The 18,831-nt window shown below is 37.2% G+C and overlaps 2 protein-coding genes across 2 annotated transcripts; one reads left to right on the forward strand and one right to left on the reverse strand.

The window, feature by feature from the left end:
- On the forward strand, positions 1 to 18,827 carry LOC128677471 (nose resistant to fluoxetine protein 6-like). Its single transcript, XM_053758356.1, has 13 exons — positions 1 to 153; positions 1,698 to 1,834; positions 8,328 to 8,480; positions 8,918 to 9,080; positions 11,348 to 11,465; positions 11,837 to 11,924; positions 12,419 to 12,585; positions 13,241 to 13,426; positions 14,599 to 14,778; positions 15,675 to 15,825; positions 16,349 to 16,532; positions 17,070 to 17,212; positions 17,821 to 18,827. The coding sequence occupies exons 1-13, from the start codon at positions 33 to 35 to the stop codon at positions 18,037 to 18,039; spliced, it is 2,010 nt and encodes a 669-aa protein (XP_053614331.1). The 5' UTR covers positions 1 to 32; the 3' UTR covers positions 18,040 to 18,827.
- On the reverse strand, positions 9,648 to 10,927 carry LOC128677473 (D-erythronate dehydrogenase-like). The gene has a single exon (XM_053758358.2). It carries the CDS (start codon positions 10,821 to 10,823, stop codon positions 9,867 to 9,869), a length of 957 nt encoding a protein of 318 aa, XP_053614333.1. The 5' UTR covers positions 10,824 to 10,927; the 3' UTR covers positions 9,648 to 9,866.
- Positions 18,828 to 18,831: the final 4 nt, after the last annotated feature.

An 18,831-nucleotide genomic window follows, 5' to 3' on the forward strand; every position in this document is an offset into this window, starting at 1 on the left:
GAAGGGGCGACCTCCACCTTACATTTGAGGTTATGCAAGCGCATTCCCGCCAAATCTTCGGCTCAGTGCATTTTCGCGCGGGAAAGATGCTGCGCGCAGCTGTGTTGTCTGTGCTTCTAAGTGTCGCGTGGGGAAGTGTTGTTCAAATCAATGGTAAGTTTTTTAAACCCGATACCTAAATTATTTTCGAAGGACTGTCAAAAAATGAGTTTTGTTTTTAATGTGACGCTTAAACAACAAATCTTACCAACTAGTTATTAAATATTTATTTTTTACTCGTATCGATTGATTTGTTTCTATAAATTTAAAGAGCTGTGGTGTCTTTGATGTCCATACATTTTACTACAAGCTTTATTTTACACATAAAGCTCTGGACGAATCTGAACACTTCTATAGCTACTGTCATTGCTAACTGTACATAACTTTACTTGCTTACTTTTAAGGTAACTAGTTTCTGTTATAAGTAACTAATGTAATTAATTAGGTATGTATTAATGTAGAGGATTTTCCGGACTTGACCTGATTCAAATTGAAATATTAGAAGTGACTTCTTTTCGATATAATATTATACATGATGAATATGTATTCCCTAAATAATGCTTCGCGATATAGCACTGGAACGAACGTCGAGGGAGAAAGAGAGACAGGTCTTTGCCCCGTACTGGGTCATGAATGGCTATCAAATTAAATAATTGATGTACCTGTAGAATCTAGATACACCAACAAACAAACTACTTACGTCAATGTATCGATTAATTATGGCTTTATTACGTTAAAAGAATGAGTTATGTATGTTTGTTACTCTTTCGCGCATAATCTACTTAACGGATTGCTATGAAATTTGGTGCACACATTCATATAAAATTTTCTTTATTTACCGCTAGAAATAAGATATTTATAATATTGTTATAGTGGTGTGTGCGTATAGAGCCCTTTTAGATGCGCCTGCGGCGTGTACCATGTGCAGCACCCTTGTGAATAATAAATGAAGTAAAAGCATAGGCTAGTGCATCATAACATCTTAAAATGGTTTCCCAATTTAATTAGCATATATAAGTAATAATATTATATTAACACATTTTATTCGGATATAAATTTAAGTCGTTTTAATAATCGGTCAATGGCAGTCGTTTTAGTACTTAAGACTAATTGGATTTCGTCGGCGATAGGGATAAAAAGCCTTGACAAGTGACAGGCAACAGCAGCATTTCTACAGAGGGTTAATTCACTAACTTCTGGAAAGTGGCCGGTTTATTTTTATAGAATGATTATGTTGAGCCTGTTGAATAAGCCATTAATCTTTACGAAAGAAATGATAAAAAACAATAATTCACATCACCCCATAATACAAATCTTTCATTACTCCATCACACATGAAGCCTTCAAATATTAACAACTCTTTTATGAGCAGTCGGGTAAAAAGGATATTGGTTATTGTTCTTCACTATTACGATTCGCCGACTAAGACCTGTTATTGGCCACTCGCACGCGCTCAGTCGTTTTGACGTCTATCGATAAACAACGCAGAAATTGTATGAAGTTCCTAAGTACATGAACGCACGTTAGTGTCAAAACCTATCGAGAACAACGGAGCTACAACACGAGAACGCCTCAGCTGTGGGGCATGGCTCTAAGAAGAAAAAGGGTGATGACGATGATAAACTAAATTCGTATAAGTAATTGGTTTATGTTTTCAGAAACTACTTTCGCGTCCCTGCCGCCGCTGTATGCGCTGGACGAGTGGGCGCAGTGCCAGAACCCTGGAGACGTGTATTGCATCGTTGATGCTCAGCTGCGCTCCGACTCTCCTTCACCCACCTTGAGGTTGCTAGAGGTGAGACACTTACGGGAAGTCGACTGTCCTCATTAAGACAAACCTACGCCAAAATATTAAATGTATTGAGTTTAGATATAAACGCGGCCCGTCCTGCGTAAACCTTCCTCGGAAACCACACGATCTATTGGTGAAAACCGCACGAAAATCCGTGCATTAGTGTTTGAGTTTACCGCGAACGGACAGACAGACGCGGCAGAGTTTATAGACTTTGTTTTATAATGTGTAAGGAGATAAATAGAAATACATTTATTCATATAGGTGGCATACAAATATACATTATAGAAAATGGACAAATTCATAATTTTACAAAGTTACATAAAGTATGCTATACCATATAGAGGGTACCACTCAGCTTGTGCCGTGACGAGGAGCCATGTTGCTGATTTTCAGTGACATGGCTCCGCGTCGCATCGCATTGTCGCATCAGGGGACCAGACATGGTATGTCAATTGTGAAAAATATGCAATATTCATAGAATTAGTAAGTACTCCGTACAAGTACTTACTAATTCCATGGTAATAATATAATAAAAGACTGAGTGAATGAGTTTATATCAGTCAGTAAATTTATTAGCGATCAAACTTTATGGGAACGTCGATTTCCTTGACGCTCACGTTATAAGGCGATACATTTAGAAGTATGGGGCTAGCGGTTTTGGTAAGACGAACGAGAAATCCAAAAAATGTGAATTGTTTTTTGTTATATTTTGGAAAATACTTGGGATACGAAAGTGAAGTCACTATTGGATGATTATATAATTGTGAGATTCATAATATTTATGTATCAAATCAAAATTTAGTCTGATAACCTATTTATTCCATTTGGACGGTGGGTTGAACGTGGATTGTCATTTACGTCAACGATTATAAAAAAATGTTTTGTCCGTGCGAACGATAGGTAAATTATTAAATTGGGAACTAAGCCGGATCTTAGGTCAATACCCGGCTGTAGTCTGTATCCTTCTATAAACTGATAAATGAGAAACTTGTCCCAGAAATACTCATGTAAAAAACATACCTGTTTTCCTTGGGGAACTACGTTTATTTGTCGTAAATGTTTTCCGCAATACACATTCACATATCAAAATAAAACAAGCAAACAAAACTCGCATTATATTTGTTTATTGTTAGTTTAATACTTTTATTGAACTCTATGCGTTTCAATGTTGTTATTTATTTCATAATATTTTGTTTAAACCGGAAAATATTCTCCACCCTTTCCGGATTTCCTCACTATACGTTCTCCGAAAGGTCACTAGCTTACCTTCATTTACGATAGTAGGTCTGCGAACATAAATTTGACTTACCTACACGTTTCCAAAGCGTATTACATATGTCATGTTATATTGCCATGGAAAATATTAACTTAATATGAATTAAAACAACTTTACTAAATTGATTTTGATATTTCTTAGAAATATCAAAATAACTACCCCATCTAGTTCGAGGTAGTACCACGAACCAGATGATTATTTGAGATTTAGACAGGTTTCGGCGTGGTTGGCAACAAAGGGCTCAGTATAGAGACCTTTGGAAGACAGAAGGGGAGGCCTTTGTCCAGCAGTGGGACACAAAATACAGGCTATATAAAAAAAAAACTAAATTTATTATTTAGTACTTGAACATATTGGATTTAAATTTTACAATTCTTGAGAATGGTTTAAGTGAATAATTTATTATGGAATTTGATGCGTTTTTCACAGATGTGTAGCGGATGGTCTAAATAAAATTAAAATATGGTCTTGGTTTCGCGACTTAGAACACGAAATAAACGCGGGTGAATCCGCGGACAAAATTTAGTTACAAGTACGTATATTTATTTGCTTCTTCCTCTGAATTAACAACATGAAGGTCGAAATCATTAACCCATTGGTAAACCATAAAGCCATGCTAAAAACTCGTCTTGAATCCATAGCTTTAAAACCGAAACCTTATTGCAATAACAATACGGTACATAACAACGAGTTTGATCGTTTATTAGTGTACTCGTTCAAACATTTAGTTTAATTGTTTGCTATAAGGTTATAGGGTTAGTTTAGATGTCAAGGAGAATGATTAATGTGTGTAATAAATAATAAATAAATAAAATAATAAATAAATAGGGACAAATGACACAGATTGAGTTAGCCCCAAAGTAAGTTCGAAACTTGTGTTATGGGATACTAACTCAACGATACTATATTCTATAACATATACATATATAGATAAACATCCAAGACCCAGGTCAATCTGAAAAAGATCATTTTTCATGTTGACCTGACCGGGATTCGAACCCGGGACCTCCACTGTAGCAGTCGGGCATGATGACCATTAAGCCACGGAGGTCGTCTAAGTAAAGTAATAAACAAGTGCATTGTTGTGCACTGATTTTATGGGATTATTCCGAACCCGGTCGCGGGCTAGGTTAGGAACTTCAAAAAAAATACAATATTTTTTATGAACCTAACCCGCTTCCTAACCTGACCCGACAGACTTTTCATATCGTATCCCGAATTGTGATATAAGTAGGGTTATAATATTATCTCCACTTTCGTGGAATAAAAGTTATAAATATTTGGCAAATTAAAGTTTACTAATCAGAAAAATTATAATATCACAGAATCAACATGATTAAAACCAATATTATTTAGGTACATAACTAAATAAATGATTAACACACACAAAAAATATAAAAAACACTTTGGCATTTCTAAACAACATAGAAAATCCACAAATCTCTGCTTTGTAGCATCTGATCCGGTATCTGTTTGTTATAAGATGTCTCTTGTCTTGTCCCGGTTGCATTTGAGGCTATGATGCCGCAAAGCCCGGAATTAGTGTGAAAAAGGGACATACAAATTGCTGTGTTTTTATTACCGGCTGACTACCTAGTCACCCTGGGAATGATATTGTTGCCTATCAGTTATCAAGGTTATATGTGTCCCATAGTCGCCTCGTACGATATCCACGGGTGGATAGTGGTTATATTCTAAGGCCGAAACACGACACTGAACGCAGGCCCTCGAAGTATATAAATAAAATAAAAACGCAGAAATTGTATGAAATTTTGACGTGCGTCAACGCACGTCAGTGTCGAAACATATAGAAAATAACGGAGCTACAACGCGATGCGTCGTCGAAACGACTGAGCAATGGTGCATGATTCTATATAATATATAACAAAAGACAAACAAAAGTATATAATCTCTGGGTTTATATAAACCCAGAGATTATATTATATGCTCGGGCGAATTTATCTACGAAAGCGCAAGACGCTTTTCGTACAAACTTCCACCCCCCTATTATAGTCATTTGGGTGTTGATTTTAGGAGAAAATTAGCCTATGTTTGAACGGGGTTTTTAACTACATGCATACCAAATTTGATCAAAATCGGTCCAGCGGTTTAGCCGTGAAAGCGGAACAGATAGACAGACTTTCGCATTTATAATATGAATATGGATTTTAACTCATATAATAAATAAATAAATATAAATAAATAAATAAATAAATAAATATAAATAAATAAATATAAATAAATAAATAAATATAAATAAATATAAATAAATAAATAAATATAAATAAATAAATAAATATAAATAAATAAATAAATATAAATAAATAAATAAATATAAATAAATATAAATAAATAAATATATTAGGACAAATCACACAGATTGAGCTAGCCCCAAAGTAAGTTCGAGACAATATTAGTAAGTTCGAGACTTGTTTGAGATAATATCGTCGTGAACACGTATAAAAGGTGATTGGCATATAATTAAAATTTAGATTTTTATCAAGATATTTTTGGTAAGCAAATTATATTAATTGACGAAGGTTAATAAATAGTTACATGTTAATTAACTACTATATTATGCTCTAAACTTTTAAAATAAATTAATTTAAAAAGGAATATAATAACCTTTATCTTGCAGTTCATTGACCTTGAAATATAAAATTAGTAGCTTTTGCCCACGGTTTCATTTACAACAGGGACAATAACGAGTAAAAGTATTTCCGGCACTTCTAACTTATGTACGTATGTGAAATTTATAGAATGTTTAAGATTGCGTATAAAAATTGTGTTGAGAATGCAAAAACCACATTTTTAGGGAGTCATTCAAATTATACCTATATGTACTAAATAAATCTATGCACATTTCATTGCTAAAAAGTGTTTTGGCGTATAAATAGTTCATACAGTGGTATATTTTTGGTCATTATCACCATATATTTATATTCCCATTAGCAATATCATACATCTTGCACGAGCCAGTTTCATCAGTCAACTTGCAACACGCGGCAAACGCGGCTGGCCTTGACTCGGGGAATCTGTTGAAAGCAGTTACCCGGTTATGTCGATGGCGAGTCGGATATCGTAATGGGTTATTTCACACCATGCAATTATGATTGAACTAGGGCTAGCCCGTGACATCGCTCGCGTTGTTTCACGCTGTATATTATGGCGATACAGTTTGGCTAATTAGCGGCGGATTACCGAATCGGTTAAAATAAATAAACTGCCGTAAATAAAACCTCTTGTATTTATATGCAACGCAATGTGTAGTTGTAGTTTGTATGAGAGGTCTTATAACAATTAACATTGCTTAATTCGTATGAAAGTATAAGAGGTCTGATGCCAACGACACACGTTAATGTGTCTGATTTTATAGCAAAATCGACGAAGAAAAAGTAGGAAAGCGGTTCCTGAGCTCCGCTCAACGGCTGCGGCAGAAACCAGGAAAATACTCAAGACGATAGAGAGAGCACACGCGTTTTAATAATAACACAGGAAACATTAAAACCAGGTAGAGCTATCAACGTAGATTAATTTAAATACAGACATGGTATTACATATTTCAATCATCGAGTATCAATTTCCTCAACCATCAAGATGAATTACCTCGTGATGATCTTGCTTGTCACATCCAGTCCAGTAAATATATCGTGGATTTTAAAATTAAATTCCCAAATAGGAAATTACTTAGTTGGACAAATCCAATTCGACATAACACAGATTATACAATACTTACAGTGGCCATGTGAAGGTTATGTAGTGTTTCTTAACTTGGAGTAACTATCGATAAATATTTATTTATTCAAGTATCGAGAAAGGAGCTCGTCATTTGTGTTGCTTTGCGATTTTAGACCCTGTCTACCCGGTAAGAGATACGCGTGATACCTGCGGTGATCTTTGTATTTATTTGTAGCAATAATATTAAGAGAAAAAAGTAATACTATTAATGGCTAGAAGAGATTTATTTGCAATAATTCCGCCATTGATCCATATTTTATTTTTTATAATGATTATGTTTTAATTTTGTTATATTTTATGGACGGTAAAAATATTTATTTATCAATTTATGTACACAAAAAGCTTAAAATATAAATTACATTATAAAAATGAGTACAAGGGTGCTACTTATGTCAAATGATAAATCTCTTCCAGTAGACCCGTGAGAGGAGATGTGGTACATAGAGGCAGACTGGCGTGTGCATAAAATACAAACAAAAAAAATAAGAAAAAGGAAAAGAAAACGAAAATTTCAATTAAAAAATAAAATACACATACATACAAGTATTATACATAAATACATACATATATGTATATAAATAACACATAAACTACATATACCTACTGAACTAGGATGAACTGGACAGGTAATAATCTTTGACGCGTCTTTTGAAAATGGAAATGGACTGAGAATCGCGAATCGGTGGAAGGGAATTCAATAGCCTGACGGCATGGACCGAGACAGGATAGGAAAAGAAATTGGAAGTATGGACGGGAAATTTAAGGATAGTACGACGATGGGACCTGCAAGGAGAGTCGGAGGAGTGAACAAAAGAGAAGCGATCTCGAAGATAAGATGGGAAATGTGGATTAAAGAGGATGTTGAAGAGGAGACAAAGAATACGAGAATTCCTCCGCAGGCGAATTGGTAACCATTTTAATTGGACTCTATAGGCAGATACGTGATCATACTTTCTTAGGCCATAAACAAAACGTATACAGAGATTCTGTAAACGTTCCAACTTATTCAAAAGTTCCTCGGTGACATCAAAAAAGCAGGCGTAGTCAAGGATGGGTAAAATGAGACTTTGCAAATTCTAGTCTCAATAGGCAAGAAATATTGAAGACACATCAAAGTATGAAAAGAATAGTGAATCTTACGACTGACTTCACCGATTTGTATAATATTAAAATAGTATAAAAACGGAATTCATTTAATAGACGGCAGCGATAGCAATTGTCTCTTTAATATTTAAATAGTTAGTTGTGGCTCATGTACAGATCTGAAGGTATACCTATATAAATAAATAACAAAACGGGTTGCACTCCCGGAGTGACGACATAAGTTAAAATTTGAATATTAACGTTGTGCATTTTGACGTCTTAAGAATTTTCGATCAGGTCACGTGTTCTGACGCGAGTTTAACATTTTTCACCCAACACAAAAAGTGAACCAAAGAAGTTTTCACTGAAAAACTAATTTAATATTAATTCTTCCAGGCCTACTCCCAACAAACCTTGAAGCATTACAATCGCACGCTGGTGCACCGAGGCGTGTGTGTGTCCCGATGTATGGAAGTCCATGGCTCAGGTGACAAGCACACGGCAGCTCAGCATTGTGTCAACAACAGTGTGGTCAAATATGGGCTACAGGTATGATTCATTGTATTATTGTATTTTGTTATCACTTTTGTCATCCTTACATTCTACTAATATTATAAATGCGAAAGTTTGTCAGGATGCATGTTTGTTACTCTTTCACGGAAAATCTATTGGACGGATTGTTATAAAATTTGGTACATGAGAATATAACCTGGAATAACATATAGGGTACTTTTTATACCAAAATTTCCACGGGAGAGAAGAGCCGGGGCGCAGCTAGTATATTATAAAAAGAAGCCCGCTTGTCACGTCTGTCTGTTTGTATGAATAGGGTTTCAAGTGTGTTATGTTATTGCTAACACTGGTATCAAATTTTATTTAAGACGTCTGAAGGCATCTAACATTACTTTTACGACTAGCTGCCGATGTCTAGTGACAAGTAATTACCATAATAAATCATATAATAATATGTTTTTTTCTTTTTCTAGGCAGTCGTGACGTCAGTGAGCTGGTGCAGCACGCAGGGGTCGCCTCCCGCGACGGACGCGAGCTCTGCGCGTGCGCTGGCCGTGCTGTGTGTAGTGCTGGTCGCCTTAGCCTTCCTGGGCACTGTGCTGCATGTCGTCGGCGACCGCTGGGCTAAACTTGACAGTAAGTGACTTTAAGTTACAGATGTAGGTTACCAGTATTTTATATTTTATCAGGAGGTGAGACAGGTTCTTCGGATAGTTTAGGAATCAGATTTGGCACTATAGTGATCAAAATCGTCATCATTATGTGTACATATAAGACGTTACTGAATATTAATGTTGTGGAAACAAAATAAACATTATTTGTTATTTAAAAAAACAGTTAAAATGAAACTTCGTTTCAAAGTTCTTCATGACGTTGTCGTCCGTTGACGGATCAACGCAGAAATTGTATGAAACCTACGTCAATGTCAAAACTTAAATCTACTTACCTGGTGCTATCTAAAATTTAATTTTCACCCCTTGACGGAAGCTCTAGAAGGTTTATGGGATCTTTAACCATATCCAGGTACCAAGTTTTATCAAAATTGGTGTAATAGTTTAGACATGAAAGCGTAATAGACAGATTTTCTATTAGTATGAAAGTAGGGAGTGAAAGAAAATTTTCCGGTGAATGAACCCAAAGGGAGTAAGTATGTCTTTCCTATATTTATAAAAAAAACTAAACCGACTGCAAACTTAAGGCGATAATAATGTTGCAGACATGTCGAAATCTTTATATATTATGTAATAAATAATTAATAAATATAAATACATTGCGATTAATACCGATATAATATAAATCAGTATCAAGGTCATATATTACAACATACATTTTTATAAGTTAAATATGTTTATTTATACTTTAAATAAATAAGTAATTATATAATTTTCAATACCTGCCAAACATGCACGTTTTTTTTTTAAATTATTTCTGTTTCAATTCATCTCGAATGTACGAATTGATGACATCAGTGAAATCAGTGTCCACTCCAAACCCAAGTTTAAGGGCATGTGAGTTGTCGAAGTTAAGGGGGAGAGATTCCAACATCCGTCTGATTTCCGCGTCTTTCTCAAACCTTACTAAAGACACTACCTTTTCTCCGGCCACCTTCCTCAGAGCTGTCAAAATCTCGTCGACAGATACGCAAAATCCAGGAATGTTGATCCCCCTCCATAAACCCAAAGAATTTGCAGGAACAAGAGCAGCATGGATTATATTCTTCACAACCATACTAGGACTTGATATCCAAACTTTTTGCTCTCTATCTACAGGACAAATAGCAACTTGACCATTCAAAGGTTCCCTGACTATTCCGCTGACAAAAGAAGTCATAGCTTTGTTAGCAGCACCAGGCCTTATACAAATCGTTGGCAATCTCACGAAACGTCCATCTAGGAAACCTTTTCTTGAATAATCTTGTATCAGTAGTTCACACATAGCTTTTTGCACACCATATGAGGTTTGAGGATGACAGGCTGTCATATCAGTCACAATTTTGGGAAGATTTCCTCCGAAAACGCCACAGGAACTGGTAAAAACGAATTTTAGTGCAGGCACTTTCTTCCTAGCTACCTCGAGGAGCGATCTAGTAGCGTCGAAGTTGACGGCCATTCCGAGATTGAAGTCTGCTTCGGCATGGCCGCTGACGATGGCTGCTAGGTGGAAGAACACATCACAGTCAGGTTCAACGAGGTTGAGAGCAGCTTCAGGTGATGTTAAGTCAACAGCAACAACATTGACTCTTGGATCATTGCGCTTCGGCGGTAGTATCGCGTCAACTAGGATAAGTTTCTTTACGGGTATTGGAGAATCAAGTTTTAGCAGCGCGTCAGCCACTCGGGACCCCAAAAAGCCGGCAGCACCAGTTATCACGACCTTCATTGTTTGGAGTTTGTCAATTGGAGTTTAAAAAACAACTGAGCGGAATACTATAGTTTACTTAGTTATGATTGCCTGATATTTAAGTCAAAAGTCAACACAGCTTCGATTACATAAGTTGATAACAACGTTTAGCCTTATGTTATAGATAATGGTTTATTTGGCATGTAAACTTTACTTGTTATGCATAAAAATCGTGACAGACATGTAACAAATTGATAGATAATTTTAAGAAGCAAATATTTAATGCGGGTCGTAAATTTTCATACACTTACGCCGTCACGTTCACGTCGTAATGTTTGTACATAGAAAGAAAGAAAGAATGGCATTGTACTCCAGGGATATTTCATTTTATATTGATTCCATACATGTTATACGTAAACGATACATCTTAGTACATAAACATATTAATCTAGATATATATATATACACAAAAACATATTAATCTAAATATATATAGCTAACATCTGCTATTCCTTACCATAGGCGAGCAAACAAAAATAAAAGTATTTTATAATTTGATGCAGGCAACCGATACCTCTTGGCATTCTCGCTGAAGCGCAACTGGTCGATCCTCACATACGACCGCTCCAAGCCGCGCAGTGACGACAGGATGAAGGACCTCACAGCCATTGAGGGCATCAGGTAAATATCTTCCACTACATACAAGATTCACAAATCTCAATGGGGTAAGTCCTGGGACTGTGAAATACCAAAATATTGTTGGTTTCTCAACAGTATTCACATATCCTTTTTGGAACATCTCATATTTTGTAGTACTATAGTAACATAGATAAAATTAATCTTTTATCTATGTTTAGTAGATACTTACAAATCTTGTTGGTTCCCTTGGGGAATTAGAAATTTAACTAACAGTACGAAACGTTACTGACACGTCAAATTATGGGTTATAAAAGTGACTTAATGAAAACAAAACTTTTTTTACTATGAGCGTGGACGATGTTTCTCGTTTTGTGCCCTATACTTTTCTGTCTTAACTGCAATTTTCCTTTCAGAGTGATAGGCATGCAGTGCGTCATATTCTCTCATGTTCTCTTCATCAACATCTACTCCTTCACAGATAACCCGCAGTACATTGAAAACGTAAGATTTTAAACGTTAAATAAATAAATATAAATTTATTAGGACAAATCACACAGATTGAGTTAGCCCCAAAGTAAGTTCGAGACTTGTGTTATGGGATACTAACTCAACGATACTATATTTTATAACAAATACATATATAGATAAACATCCAAGACCCGGTCCAATCTGAAAAAGATAATTTTCCATCATGACCCAACCGGGGATCGAACCCGGGACCTCTCGGTTCAGTGGCAAGAACCTTACCACTGCGCCACCGAGGTCGTAAATGAATATATTATTAACCAACAAATCAAATTATTTAATCAGGTCTTGTATGCGAAAAGTAGGTAAAAATAATTGGCATTGAAAAAATAATTTGCTATAAACTGTTTTGAAAATTCGCTCTAACTATAACTATAAACAGACAGCGCGTCGGCACACACTCAGCATTAAGCTTGTATTGTATCAAATACGACTATGAAGAAGATGAAGATTTTTTTTTCTCTAAACAGATGTACGACCAGTTCGGTTGGCAAGCAGTAATGAATTCTCCACTCTGGCTGCAAGCATTCTTCTCCATGTCTGGTTTCCTCTCAGCCTACGTCATTCTCATCACCGCCGAAACTAAACCAATGACCGTAATGAAGTGTATCATGAGTGTTATCAACAGATATGTAAGGTTTGTATCAATTTTTACTTAATTTTTACTTACTCCCTAAAATACAGGTTTATTCCTAGTTTAGGGAGCAGAGAATCGCACAAATGTATGCAAACTTCTTTTGTTAAGTATATATCTTTGTAAAATGTATTTTCTAAACAGAAATAAATTTCTACACAAACGCGACGAAAGTCAATCTCTTCGCTATGTTATATCGGCTATCAAATACATTGTCAACAAGAAGGGAAACAGGTCTCAAATGTGTAATTGAAAAAACATCGTGAGGAAACCTGCACACTGATTGACATTTAAACTTGTCACTACATGTTGGCAAGTAATCGTAAATGTCATGTCAGATGCCTGCAAACTCTGACAGCAGTTACCACTGACTAACGCAGTAACACACTCGGTAAGAAATAATCACACAGATTGAGCTAGCCCCAAAGTAAGTTCGAGACTTGTGTTATGGGATACTAACTCAATGATACTATATTTTATAACAAATACATATATAGATAAACATCCAAGACCCGGGTCAATCAGAAAAATATCATTTTCCATCATTACCCGACTGGGGATCGAACCCGGGACCTCTCGGTTCAGTGGCAAGAACTTTACCACTGCGCCACCGAGGTCGTCAAAAGAAAGAAATGTATTGTGATGTTTAACCTCCCAGGATGACACCAGTGGCTGGTGTCGCGCTGTGGTTCACGATGTCGTGGTTCCCTGGTTTGGGCGCGGGTCCCGCGTGGAGCTGGCTGGTGACGCGCGAGGCGCGCGACTGCGCCCAGCGCTGGTGGTACCACCTGCTGTACCTGCACAACCACCTGCCCATGGGCAAGTTCTGTATGGGCCACACTTGGTGAGTGCACGTGCCGACGACTTCAATAATTGCCTATTCAACTGGGTAAAAAATGAAATGTATGCAAGTATTCAAATAGACAAACACGACAATTAAATGTCACTTTAATTGATTAGTTTCATTAATTACGAGATTTACTGGTTTTTCGGTTTCGTTATAGTATATTAGAAATTCTTTTTGACTCCACGATTCGTGATAACAATACATTACTGTCATACAAGCTCTATATAAAATTTTATTATTGACATCAGAAAAAAGTATCCGATTTTATAGAATAGCCAATTTTGTACATTCAGGTGTGCTTGTAAAAATTGTTGAAGTTGATTGAAAATTGGTCTGACATCATTATTGTCATTTGATTAGTTTAATGTTTAGTGTAGTCCACTAACTAAACTGTCCAGAATCTAGAAGTAAAGAAATGGCATTCAGGGACAAGGAAAGACCATGATAGATCATTGCATCTGGTTATAAACATCAACACACACAATGATTAAAATGCAGAGAATGAAAGAAAATTTCGAGTAAAAAAGATTATTAATTAGGTAAATTTAATAAGCAGTTATGTACCGCCGAAAAATAATACGGAATGTTCCACTTTTTAATATGCAATTAAAGGCCTAAAAATGAGGTGATCTGATCTTATCGTGGATCGGGTCGGGAGGTTCCCTCTATTGTAGTTGAGCTACGCGATGGCTGACTCACGCGTCAACTCGTGAACGGGTGCTGCCGGGGGAACTGGTCAGCTCAATCTTTTATTAAAAGTTTTTTTTGTTTGGTTAATTATACATATATATATATAAGTATATATATTTTCCTTTCATCAGCACTTGATCACAATCATAATATGTTTCAGTATACCCTTTGACCATGTACTTACATGTTATATTATTGATAAAAAATTATACATAAATTTATATTTAAAAAATGGTAAGCCCTTCTGGCATAATAGGGACCAACACTGTTTGAATGAGTTTCTTTCGGCATTTCTTCTCAGTAGTGGTCGTTCCGAAATGTAGTAGTTTGTAGCTTTGGTAAACATCATTTAATTTAGATTGTGACGTGAAAAAGTGCCTGTGAAGGCCTAATTTCTGAATAAATGATTTGATTTTGATTTTGATTTTTGATTTTATATATATAATATACCTATATGTCTTTGTACCGGTCACCTGCAGGTATTTGGCCGCAGATCTCCAACTGTACGTCATAGGCCTGATAGTGATGTTGTTCCTGGTACGGTTCCAAAAGGTAGCAGCGCCGGTGCTGGGCGGCCTGATCGCTGCTTCAGCGCTCGCGGCCGGAATTGTGTCTTACTTCTACGACATCAAGCCTATAGTCACGGGGCAGTCGCCTGAGTAAGTTTTACTCATACCTGCTTAGTTATAGAAAATGCAGGCTTACTGTTTTATCCACAACGAAGTTATTGGGGTTCGAATTTGGCCAGAATTTCTTCGAGAAAAGGATGGTACGGCCGTGCCGCTTTTTTTTCTTGCGGGGGCACCGCCGTGCCCCTAGATAAAGAGACAGAACAGTGAAAAATAAATGAGGAGAGATTAAACAAAGGTAAAGTGAAGCGGTGGTGGTGTAATGGTTAAGACCTCCGCCTGTGGATCGAAAGGTCCCAGATTCGAGTCCTACTTGTGCCATATGAGTTTGTATACCAATCTGATTTGTGTATAGTAGTTTTCATCGACCACCACTTGCTTCCGGTGAAGGGATATTAACTTGTGTGTGAAAATGAGAAGGCAATGGCAAACCACTCCATTAATAATGCCAAGAATTTTTTTACGTGTGTTTCATTCCATGCAATGATCACCACCAGTCATGAGGAAGAAGAAAGTGAAGAAAAAAAAATAGAAAAGCTGACAATAGACTCAGATACGCTCAGATGATGCGTTCCGAAATGTTAGTAGTGTGTAGTTTATTGAGATACACCATATTACAAAAAAATTGACGTAAAAAATTGCCTGTGAAGGTATTATTCACACTAATCTGTACTAATATTATAAACTAGCTGTTGTCCGCAGCTCCGCTTGTGGTAGCTTTGTTTGGCTTCGGGTCATTAAATAACTACATCTATTCCAAATTCCATTAAAATCGGTACACAGGCTTCTATGGGCGGAACTGGGTGTAATAGCTAGTTAGACTTTGAAAGATTGAAAGAGATATATCAAAAGCGAAGCTAGATTTATCACAATACATCACACTACAATAATATCACAATATATCACAATCAATTGGATTTCCCAAGAACTTTGCGCACGATGTTCGCGGGCAACCTGACCCTGACGATGCTGTACCTGCCGAGCTGGATGAACCTGAGCGGGTACATGGGCGGCGTCGGCTGCGCCTTCCTGCTGCACCACGCGCAGACTCGAGGACTCAAGCTCAACCAGAACAAGGTAATTCTTAAAATGATAGGCGTCTTGATTGCAAAAACGCTCAGATGAGAAAGACTAAAAGTCAAGGAAGACTTTAGTCTCAAAAATACTAATCAAGAAATTTGATGTTCGGTTGTCAGATATAGGCTAACATTTAGTAGCAGAAAGTTGAATCGTGGCGTGTGATTCTACCTTATAATAGGATAACTCCATATCAACTCAAGGATTTCATACGAGGCGACTAAGGGACACATAGCCTAGCTGATTGGCAATAGTAGTATTCCCAAGGAAGACTTACGTCAGGTAGGTGGGCAGTTAAAAATCACCGCTAACTCTATATAATTTTAAGGTTATTTTTTATATTGTCAATTTACGCAGGGCTTTGTGGCGACAGTCTCGGATGCGATCGGAAAGATGAGAGAGAGAGAGAGGGAGAAGCAATTGGTAGACTGTTTAGTTTACTACTGTACATATGTATATTTAACCTCAATGACAAGTGGAAATGAAATTAACTATACATTTTTAAGCCTCATAATTTTTACAGTGGTTCAACCTCCTGTTCCACCTGTCCATCACCCTCGGCTCCATCGTGGTGCTAGTGGGGGCGGTGTTCCTGTCGGACTCCGCCCCGCCGCGGTGGGCCAGCGCGGTGTACGCGGCGCTTGATAGAACTGTCGTGGCTCTCTGCTTCAACGTCTTCTTGTTGGGCTGCTTCAGTCATTGCAAGTGTAAGTGTGTCAACCTGTAGTCCACCTGACATCATCAGTTCAGTGTCTCTTATCATTACGTCTTGGCTGCTTCAGTCAATTCAAGTGTAAATTTATTTGGTATTAATAATGGCAGCGGTTTATCCTCCAATTCGACCTGCTATCACCATCAGTTCAATCGTGTCTCTCTTTATCTCTCTGCTTCAACGTCTTCTTATTAGATTGCAAGTAATTATAAGTGTTGATAACATGTATCAAATATAGAGAAGGGGTGAGCACAGCTACAATTAACGGTAAACAGCTGATCACATAAAGAATTAGTCGAGGCTTATTTCATTTTCTGCCTGGAAAGGGGCTAGCTTAGTTCTCTACTTCAATCTCTCTTTGTTGCGGCTTCAGTCGTTGCAAGTAAGTAATGACGAGTAAGACGTAAAGAAAGCAAATTTTTATGCATTTTTGTATATACAATTCCTACGACGATGGGAACCTTGCGGTTTGTAGCATGAAAGAAGAGGAAAATCGTTTAGCGACTTAGCCACTGTCTGGGTATCTTTCCAGCCGGTCTCCGCTCCATACTGGAATGGCGCGGGTTCCACACGCTCGGGCGGCTGTCCTACTGCGTCTTCATCATCCACTTCATGATACTGCGCCTGACGCTGGCAGGCAACACGCAGCTCGGACACATCTCCATTTACTCTATGGTGAGTCGTGATCTTTAACTACGCCCGTTAGTTCGTGGGATATGGGAATTTCGTATATAAGTTTCCAATACTTTTTTGTGTAATTCAGCCGCATTGACGTATTGTGAAAGGGGACGTTCTCATTGAGTAATGCGTATCCTACATTATCGGATACTAAACACGGTATAGATTTGTCATCGATGCTAGAAAAAAATAATAATATTAGTAGAACTTTTTTCGCCTTGGGGCTCCACTTCCATGGCAATTTCGAGCGTCCAAAATGAACATAAGCAAGCTAATGATTCATTATCATAACAACCACTGGAGCAGTAGGAACAAAATCAATAAGTGCTAACTTAAGTCCTAAAAGACCAATGGTCTGATAATTGTATACCGAAAGCTGTGCGAAGTGGAGTAGAATTAAAAAGGTGGGACACTGCGGAAATCGGGAATACGCTCATAACGAAGAGATATATTAACTACTATAACTCTGTCTTCTTGACAACGTCAAGTCATTTGGACACATTTTGGGCTTTCCCCTAATTCTGCCATTGGTCTCTCTCATTCTGCCAGGGTCGGGCAAAAACGGCAAATTCTTGTGACATCTCCAGCCTTCATTTCCATTACAGATCTCCCTCCTGATCACCGTGTCAGTTCTCTCATACCTGATCGCCGTCCCCGTCTGCCTCCTCGTGGAGCTGCCAGCCATCGAGCTGTGGAAGGCTCTGACCACCCCTGAGAGGCCGTCTCCCGCCCCCACGCCTACTCCAAGACCATCGTTGCCCGTTCTACCGGCTTTGAAGCCCATGGACTTACTGTCTCATATCAGAAGACGGAGCGATGTTTAATCGTGAAATTGTGTTTCAATCAATCACTCTCTTATCTTCCCATGTTCTAGGTGTCATTAGGAACGGTGGCGCCCCGAGCCCTCATTATTTTTCACAGTTTGAACACGGGCACCAAAGGAGATTTCCAGACTACTATATCCGTCTTCGTCCATTTTGGTAAGAAAACTTACCTAAATTTTAGTTTTTATTCTAACGTAACTGGTTGCGAGTGAACCAATACAGAGTAACAACTATGGAACGAGCAGAAGGAAAAGACGAAGGAAGGACGAAGGTATTAGGAGTTTTTTTATCGATAAAAAGCCATGTAAAGTATGTAACATTTGGAGATAATAATATAAGGTTAGCTCAAATTCGAAATCTTTAACATTTTACATTTTTTTAAATAAATAAGTTAATTTTTGTAAAATTGTGTTATATAGTGTGCAAAGATATGTTAGCTAGAATTATAGGACGTGTGATTAGATTATAGTCATTTAACCAATGTACAAAATACCGCATGTTACGACCTCTATGTCGCGGTAATAACGTACAATTTGCAATGAATTTGTACAGGTTGATGTGCAGTTGGCTGTACTTGTGAACTAACTGGTCGATATTGTGATATTGTTTTATTAAGTTTGTATATTAATTGCCACTAATATGGGATTAGTGCTTTATGTAGAAGTTAGGTTACTGGGGAAAATCTCGAATATTTTAGTAAAAAAAATCAAAACAAATTTTACAAATTAGTTTGTACTAATATTTTGCGAGATGACTGAAATAACTGAAAATAAACGTATTTTTTTAAATTAT

The sequence above is a fragment of the Plodia interpunctella genome, chromosome 18 (genome assembly GCF_027563975.2).
Source record: "Plodia interpunctella isolate USDA-ARS_2022_Savannah chromosome 18, ilPloInte3.2, whole genome shotgun sequence".
In the NCBI taxonomy this organism is placed as follows: Eukaryota; Metazoa; Arthropoda; class Insecta; order Lepidoptera; family Pyralidae; genus Plodia; species Plodia interpunctella.